Source organism: Myotis davidii, unplaced genomic scaffold (genome assembly GCF_000327345.1).
Source record: "Myotis davidii unplaced genomic scaffold, ASM32734v1 scaffold200, whole genome shotgun sequence".
NCBI classification, from domain to species: Eukaryota; Metazoa; Chordata; class Mammalia; order Chiroptera; family Vespertilionidae; genus Myotis; species Myotis davidii.
This window is the reverse complement of record NW_006293700.1, coordinates 2,460,767-2,470,143: the sequence shown is the minus strand read 5'-3', so window position 1 is coordinate 2,470,143 and position 9,377 is coordinate 2,460,767. Positions and strand designations below refer to the sequence as shown.

General features: G+C 44.6%; 1 protein-coding gene across 1 annotated transcript in view; it reads left to right on the top strand.

Annotated features, from left to right (window-relative positions):
• Window positions 1–8,492, top strand: part of TRPA1 (transient receptor potential cation channel subfamily A member 1) — a 47,724-nt gene extending 39,232 nt beyond the window's left edge. Inside the window, exons 22-27 of the mRNA XM_006767358.2 lie at window positions 183–312; window positions 729–911; window positions 3,931–3,999; window positions 4,431–4,544; window positions 6,840–6,937; window positions 7,759–8,492. Coding sequence (XP_006767421.1) covers window positions 183–312; window positions 729–911; window positions 3,931–3,999; window positions 4,431–4,544; window positions 6,840–6,937; window positions 7,759–7,963 — 799 coding nt within the window. The 3' untranslated portion in view covers window positions 7,964–8,492. The remainder of the gene's footprint in view (window positions 1–182; window positions 313–728; window positions 912–3,930; window positions 4,000–4,430; window positions 4,545–6,839; window positions 6,938–7,758) is intronic.
• The last annotated feature ends 885 nt before the right edge of the window (window positions 8,493–9,377 follow it).

The following is a 9,377-nucleotide window of genomic DNA, read 5'->3' as shown; positions in this document are numbered from 1 at the left end:
ACTGTTTTTATATCTTAGCTATGGTGAATTGTGCAGCTAGGAACATAGGGGTGCATATATCCTTTTTGATTTCTGTTTCTGATTTTTGGGGATATATTCCTAGAAGTGGGATTATTGGGTTAAATGCGAGTTCCACTTGAAAAAAAAGTGAATAAATATTTTAATTTTTCAAATCTTCCTAGATTTGAGAACTGTGGGATTTTCATCGTTATGTTGGAGGTAATTATGAAGACTTTGTTGAGGTCCACAGTCGTGTTTGTCTTCCTTCTTTTGGCCTTTGGACTCAGCTTTTACGTCCTCCTGAGTATACAGGTGAGGAGTTGTGCCTGTGGTTCATTTCCCTGCTGTAAATATTGGGAATATATATTTATACTGAAGTCTCAATGGTGTATAATATCAATAATAACACAACAATATTTGGATACTTTCATTTTATCTGATATGTTGGCATTCAAATGATATTCACTGCAGGAGAAACATAGCCATATACATGATTTTTTTCCATTGTCAAAATGTTTATGTGTAATGCACGATGATTTGTGTGCAGAAAAGATTATTTTGATGACTTTACCACCAGTTTATTGGTAGTTTTTATCCCTGTATTTTAGTAGCTGTAGTCCTATGACTTTAAAAATATTTTAAATACGATTTTTATCATTTTGCTCTCCAGGAACCATTTTTCATTATATGCATTTTGCATTTCATGGTTCCCCTCCGTCTCTCCTCAGGATGCTTTTAGCACTCCATTGCTTTCCATAGTCCAGACCTTCAGCATGATGCTAGGAGACATTAATTATCGCGATGCCTTCCTGGAGCCGTTTCTGAGAAATGAACTGGCATATCCACTTCTGTCCTTTATACAACTCATTACCTTCACAATGTTTGTCCCAATCGTCCTCATGAATTTACTTGTAAGTAATTTATCCTTGTATTTCCCGTTTGCTGATCATTTGAGGCATTTCACAATCATTATTCGGAGCCTCCCCCATCTCTCTCTGAGAAGGGAAAAGGGACACCTGTGAAATCCATTCTTTCATTGAGGCCTGAGTGTGCCAGGCACAATGTGGGGCCCAGGGGATGCAAAGATGCATTCACTTGGCAAATGCTTATCAAGAATCTCCTAAGTGACCCAGACACTGACCCAGATGCCGGGACACAGACAGATCAATACCCAGCCCCTACATGATTATAAACTAGTCCTGAAGTTAAGCAGTAAACAGATAAGTATGCAGCATGATGTCGTGGGGGTGGTAAATGCTATAAGGATATAAAGATGAATGGTGTGTGCTGCGTTAGGGTTGCCGGGAGCAGGGGAAGGCAAAGATTAGGCAGAGACCTTCCTGGAGTGAAGGAGGAAGAACTCATCTCTTGAATCTCTCATGGACCAGAGGTTTAAGTGGGGAGCGAGGGTGAGAGGTATTTGTGGCATTCAGATGCCCCCTCTAAAAAGTCAGAGGCTGGCTACCCCCAGCAGATATGGACATGTCCTTGCCCTTCCACGGAGAACCTGTCCAGCCCTGAGCATCCTGGCCGGTGCAGGCAGAAATGCATCCCACGTCCATGGAGAGTCCTAGCCGGCATTACAGGGCACATTTTTTCCTTATTCATTTACTCGAATGTGCACATAGTCCACACACTTTTTTGGAGCCTGACTGTGCACCAGGGACCATGCTGGGCAGTGTTTTCAGAAAGAAAAAGTAATAGTACAGACTATGCAATGTTTTGATTCACTGACTTGATACAACTCCAGTTTTATTTTGGTGACATAGAAAAGTAAAAGATGGCAACTAAGAATAATAAAGACCGACATGAAGCCCGCACTCGTCTCTGAGACGCACTTCCGTTTGGAAGCCCATTCTCCAGAGGAGAACCTGGGTTAGCAGTAGTACAGGTCAGTGCCACCCGCAGATCTGTACGGCCAGCACCCAGGGAGCTTCACCACCTGCTTGTCCCAGAGCAAAGTCAGACCCACCAGGGCCAAGACTGACACTGTTCTCCTTCCTCAGACGGACTCGATATTCTCCACCCACCCGGCCCCCTTTTCCTCATTTCTGCCAATAAAAGTTTGCCTCTCCGCCTACTTCCTCTTAGCTCGCACCTCGTGGTGCCTCATCCCCACTGCTGCAGAAGGCTGAAGAGTTCCTCCATCTCATCTCATTTGTCTGTCTAATCCTTCCCGCAAATTATCACCACAGTGATGCCCTGATCATGACAAATTGGGCCCGTCAGTGTCTCTTTCAAAGGTTTTTCTATGACTCTTCTAAAACTTAAGTGCATGAGCACTGCACACAGGGTCCTCATGATCCGGATCCGACCCAGATTTCATCCAACTCCCCACTATCCGCAGCTTTTACCCAGACACACAGCAGCACACACGGTCACTGGGTGTGCCAGGCTTTCCTCCTGCCTCCTGGGTCTGCTCTCCATTTCCTGGAACCTTGGTTAACTCTTTCTCAGCTTTCAACATTCAGGCCAGGCATCATCTCTGCTGGGCAGACTTTCTACCCACCCCAATCACCGGAGTCTGTTACCATAGTTTTGAGGACACAAATCAGAGAAAGACAATAATAAAACCTACTTCCTAAGTTATTGTGAGGATGAAATGAGCTAATATGAAGAATTTAAAACATATATGCATTCAAATGTTAGCTACTATTAAATATTAATAGTATTTGATTAACATTTAATATTAATGTATTGCTTATTTTAATTAGTAAATGATGAGGCACAAGCTTATAACTTATATTAATAAATTATGGGACGCACAGCTCAGCAGACTCAGATGTCTTCAGAGCCAGGCAAGCACCTCTGATGTAAGATCTAAACCAGAGAGACTGCCCATCGCAGGACTTAATAACAGAAAACATCATCCTTCCAGATAAAAGCTACTTACTGACTATATTTGTACACCTTGGAATATACTTTCACTGCTCATTCATTCAGCAGCTTTTTTGTGTGCCTGTACTACTATGTGTCCTGCACTATTTTTTTTTAAATATTTTATTGATGTTTTTACAGAGAGGAAGGGAGAGAGATAGAGAGTCAGAAACATCGATGAGAGAGAAACATCGATCAGCTGCCTCCTGCACATCTCCCACTGGGGATGTGCCCGCAACCCAGGTACATGCCCTTGACCAGAATCGAGCCCGGGACCCTTCAGTCCACAGGCCGACGCTCCATCCACTGAGCGAAACCGGTCTCGGCGTGTCCTGCACTATTCTAAGCACTGGGCAGATGGTGGTAACCTGGATGGACGGACAGACAGAGCCCTTCTCTGCTGGAGTTTACTTGACTGTGAGCCTCTCGGGCCTCAGAAAGCAGGGGGCCGGGTCAGCAGACACAGGCCCTGAGTGTCCCCCAGTGGAAGAGTGAGTTAATTTGGACTCAGTAGAACTGAGCTGACAGCTTCCCCTCACCTAATTCTGCCCAGCCATGGATTTCTAGGAGGATTTGTATTACCAGTGCCTCACCCACCCCTAAAGTGTACCTTTTCCTACCAAACATACATAATATATAAATCTCTTCATTCCCTCGTTTTAATGTTTTAACTTTTCCATGTTGTCCACCTTAGATGCTAAACTCCTGCAGTTTCCAGGCATGGTGCATGGCTATTGCCAACGGCATTTGATATCGCATCACTCCCGTCCTCCCCCAAAAGAACATATTTTTACTTGAAATTAAAATGAATTTCAGATTTATTTTTATGTCTTAACTTTTCACGATAACACTTGCCATTACTGGACCCACCGCCATGGCCACCACTGTTAGGAGTGATACAGGCTTCGCAGCTCCCCGTGGAGTGTGGGAGCAAAGTGTTCAAGGGCCCCGCTGGCGAATTCCATGCCACTCTGACAGCATCCAGGGAGACTGTAGTGCATTTTGACGTGGGCCGTTACACTGGCCGTGACGCAATGCCGTGTTGTGCTTCAGATCGGTTTGGCAGTTGGGGACATTGCCGAGGTCCAGAAGCACGCCCTGCTGAAGAGGATTGCCATGCAGGTGAGTGTCGTGTTTGTTTCGAAGCAGCACCACCTGAACCGTTCACAAGCAGGCGTGGCTGCGTCCTGAGAACAAGCTGCTGAGCCATGCCTGCAATGCGTGTTCTCGGGTGCACCTGTGGTCCTCAGAGAATCAAAAATGAAAAAAAAAAATATCCTACAACAATGTTGGCAGAGGAACTGAGACACTGCCGAAGCCTCTTTCGAGGTCAACATGGGGCCAACCAGGCAGCTAGCCGCTGTGGCGCTGTTGGATGTGGTGAAAGGCAGGGGCAGGTGATCAGCTGCCAGGGGCCCAGGAAACGGGCTGCCCAGCCGTCAGTGACACGGCAGTCAGTGTTCAGTTGCTGTGCTAACGCTTTCGTCTGTGCAGTGTGGGAATTCCAGCTACTCATGAATGATCCCTACCAATAAACCCAATACGCGCTTTAGGTGGAACTCCACACCAACTTAGAGAAGAAGCTGCCGCTCTGGTTCCTGCGCAAAGTGGATCAGAAATCCATCGTCGTCTATCCCAACCGAGCCAGATACAGCCGAGGGTTACTGGTAAGTACGTGGCACAGACATGGCACAGACAGTGCGACACTGCTTCATTGTGTATCCCAAGGGTGCCTTTTCATTTTTATTTATTTATTTACTTATTTTAATATATTTTTTACTTGTTGCAGAGAGGAAGGGAGAGGAGGGAGAGAGAGAAATGTCAATGATGAGAGAGAATCATCCATCGGCTGCCTCCTGCACACCTTCTGCTGGAGACAGAGCCCACAACCTGGGCATGTGCCCTGGCTGGGAATCAAACCGTGACCTCCTGGTTCATAGGTCTACACTCAACCACTGAGCCATATTAGCCAGGCCCAACGGGTGCCTTTCTACACACCCTGAGTCACTCTGCTTGTGGGAAACAAATAAGCTTGTTTTTAAAAAAAAAGTGCAGGATGAGAAAGTGATGGGCAGTGCAGTGGCCTCTCTCCATGTGGCTCAGCTACAGCTTCAGTGTTAAACATGTGCCACATCCCTGTGAGAACACTTGGTGGGTGTACCATTTAAGTATCCTTTTTACATTGCAGGTGTGCTGTTTTTCCTAATCACATATCACTTACTTATATGTGCAGATGTATGTATGTCTGTGTCTGTGTGCCTATATAGAACACATGTGTACATATTCACAGATACACATCCATGGAGAATACATATAGAAAATACACAGAGATTAAGCCAGGCCATCTATACTAATAAAAGGGTAATATGCTAATTAGACCAAAAGACATTTTGATCATCATTTCAGACATCCTTCTGGACAAAGCCATAGTGGCAGAGGCTGAGGCAGAGGCAATTAGGGGCGATCAGGCAGGCAGTGGAGCAGTTCGGGGGCAATCAGGCCAGCAGGCAGAGGCAGTTAGGGGCAATCAGGCTGGCAGGCAGATGAGCCCTTAGGAGCCAGCAGTCCCAGACTGCGAAAGGGATGTCTGACTGTTGGTTTAAACCGGCAGTCGGACATCCCCCGAGGGGTCCCAGATTGGGGAGGGTGCAGGCAGGGGTGAGGGATCCTCCCCCACCCCTGTGCATGAATTTCATGCACCGGGCCTCTAGCTGTATTATAATGGGAAAGGGACTATACTAAGAGTCAGAAGTACTGGATGCTAATCTTAACCATGCCTGGGCCCCCTCTCTATGAATATTCTTTTGTATCCAGCTGTTGACTTGACATCTTCCCTGGTGTGTCTGAGGTCCCTGAAATTCAGCATGTTTAAAACAAACTCTTGCAAACAAGCTCATGCCTTTCACTCTTCCCACGAATCACTCCCTCCCAACATCCCCTACAGAGAAAGGGTGGAAAAGCTCATCCTTCTCCAAAGTTGCTTATGTCAGTTGACATCCACACCATTTGCCTGTGCAGATGGCAGCCTTGACATTGCCCCTCCCTCTTCCTATCCCCCTCACGTCAGTCAATCACAGATTTAGGCCATCAGACTTGCTGGGTGGTCTCCTCTTGCCTAGACTCCTAGAATTACCTCACTCCTGGTCATTTCACATCTGCCCTCGATCCTCTCTAGTTCACCAATCATTTAAAGATCCTAAATTTTAAAAATATTAAAATAGCATTTCAGAAATGTCCCCATGTGAAATTCAGTTGTGTTGCATACGATGCTGAGCAGTTTGAGAGAAATTTTTGTGTGAAATACCACCACTTATTTTGTTGTTAATCTCACCTGAGGATACTTTATTGCTTTTCAGAGGGAGTAGGAGGGAGACCACCACTTATTTTGTTGTTAATCTCACCTGACGATACTTTATTGCTTTTCAGAGGGAGTGGGAGGGAGTGAGAGAGAAAGAGAGAGAGAGAGAAACACCAATTTGAGAGAGACACATAAATAGCCCTGTAGCCTCCTGCACATACCCTGGTAGCTCTGATGTAACCTGCAACCCAGGCTGTGCCCTCGACCTGGAATTGAACCCAGTACCCTTCAGTGCACACAGCACTCCAATCACTGAGCAACATAGGTCAGGATGAAATACCGCCACTTATGATGGACATTTTTCATGAGAATTTCCTCATGAAAATGATTCACTTAAACATTTTCCTAAACAGTCCTCCACTCCAGTTTACCCCTCCATTTGTATTATTTATATATCCTGTACTTTGCTCTGTTATGTGTATAATTTTGTTATACAGCTCTTTGCATGTCTATTTCTCTCAACAGACTGTGAGCTCCTTGAGGGCATGGCTCTCGTTAGACACCTGTGCTAGCACGCCCTGGTTCAGAAGTTGAGTTATGGCACATGTTCAAGAAATAGTTTCCGAATTGAGTTTAATGTAACTATTAATCTTTTATCCCACAGTGCATATTTCACCAATTATTTTGCACCCAAGAAGTAAGACAAGAAATACCAAATGCGGATACAGCTTTAGAAGTAGAAATATTGAAGCAGAAATACCGGTATGTATTTCTTCTTTTATCCATATTTGAGAAACTCAAAAGTCTTAAATAGCCCTAGCCAGTTTGGCTCAGTGGATACAGCGTCGGCCTGCGGACTCAAAGGTCCCGAGTTCGATTCTGATCAGGGGCGTGTGCCTTGGTTGCGGGCACATCTCCAGTGGGGGGTGTGCAGGGGGCAGCTGATCGATGTTTCTCATCGATGTTTCTAACTCCCTATCCCTCTCCCTTCTTCTCTGTAAAAATCAATGAAAATATATTTTTTAAAAAAGTCTTAAATAATGATGCATAGTAAAGGGTTACACTGTATATTTGTGTTTATCTTCTGTGTTAAGGCATGCTTTAACTCAATGATGCTGCCAGGGGATTGGGAATCATGAGAGAGTTTCTAGAACCTCCAACAACTTATTTGCTGCTACTCACCCAACAGTATCCTGAGCTGCATGCATCCCTCATGAGCCATCTCCATTCATACATCAAAGCTCTGAAAGATTGCGAGGATCCCAGGAGCAGATGCATAGTGTGCGGTGGTTAAATGCAAGGGCTTTAGGGTTCATTTACCTGAGTTCAAGGCACTTAACCTTTCTGTGCAACAGTATTTTAATCTTTAAAATGGAAACCTAAATAAACCAGCTGTGAACCAATAGTATAACCGTAGGAAAATCGTTTATACTTTGAAAATATGCGTTCCTGACCAGGATTCTGACTGTCCAGAGGCTGTAACCTGAGCACAGGTAACCCGATACCTGTTAGCACTTCTGGTCCCCAGGCCTTGTGCACGTGGAGGGCTGAAATAAACTCATGAAACCTGTATGTCCCTTTAGGCTGAAGGACGTGACTTCTCTTCTGGAAAAGCAGCATGAGCTTATTAAACTCATCATTCAGAAGATGGAAATCATCTCGGAGACAGAGGACGAAGATAACCATAGTTCTTTCCAAGACCGCTATAAGAGAGAGCAGCAGGAGCAAAGGAATAGCAAGTGGAATTCTGTGCTGAAAGCAGTAAGGGCCCAAACGCAGAACCCTTAGCAGGAGTCACCCTTTAGCAGTGGGCTTCTTGCGTGTGCATCTCCTGCATATTAACACACATGCACAATATATACTTGGGGTCTGATCGCCAGTGTGGAGAGAGTGAGGAAAAGGCAGTAAGCTGATTCTGTTTCCCTCCCTCTGAAGCCGAATCCTGTGTAGAAGTAAACTCTCTCTTTCTAATCACATTTTCTGCCAGTCACTCTGCATTGGGAATATCCTTGCTGATATGTTCAAGTTGGACTTTACCTCACTATTTGAATGGGTGGAAAGTGATTTGCTGGCACATACATTTTTGATGATAAGGAGTAATAACTGTAACGGGTGAGCTAGAATGCAAATGTCAATACTAGAGTCTTGCTGGGTAATTATGATAATTATATCATGTGTAATGCATTGGACAGTGCAGAGTCCCTCGGCTGCTTCCATTTGGCATACTCTTTTGTGTTGGAAGATCCTGTGGGTGGAACCCTGTGTGCTCTGTTCTGATGGTAATAAATGGCCCCACCCTTCTGCTCCCAGCACACCTGATGCCACACTGAGCTGAGGCTCAAATCCACAGGCCTTGTGATATGCATGACTTTACTACAGATAGCATGTGTTATTTCTGTATTTTTTGTTTCTTAGTGATCATAATAAATGTAAAACCTAAATAGCCACCTCAGTGATTATTGTGAGATGTTCATTGCATTTAGTTTTTTTGAAATTTGTAAAAATGCCTCCATCGCATACGCCCTTTTCTCTTTTGATGTCCAGTGTCAGTCACATGCCTCTTCATTCATCTTTTCAAGGTGCTTCTCTCTTTGTTTTTTAGAAAATAAATAAACAACAGTTCTGGAGGCTAGGAGTCCTAGATGAGGGTGTCAACATGGTTGGGTGAGGGCCTTCATCAGGGTCACAGACTTGTTTTATTCTCAAATGGTGACAAGAAGGAAGGATCTCTCTGGAACCTCTTGGATAAGAGCATTAATCTCACCCAGGAGGGCTCTGCCTTCCTGACCTAATTACCTCCCAAACACCCCACCTCTTAATATAATCACTTTCGGGGGTTAGGATTTTAACATACGAATTTGGGGGGAACACAAAATGCAAATGTACTAAAGTAATTTTAAAAGGTTAAAAGGCATTTCTTTCTCTAGCTATGATAAATAACGGACTTTGGACTAACTTCCCTCCCCATCATACAACTACTGGACAAAATATATGAAACTGATTTTAGACAAAAGGCAGATAGAACTCTGATCCATGAATAAGGGGCTGGAAGTGGTGTAACTGCATTCATCACACTCAAGGTACTGCTCCTGATTTATTTTCCTCTTTGCACCAATTCTCATGTTTATTCCCCAGGAGACACCCACTTTGGTGAATCTCTTTGGCCATGTATGTATCCTTGTGTTATGTTGAACAGTGTTGT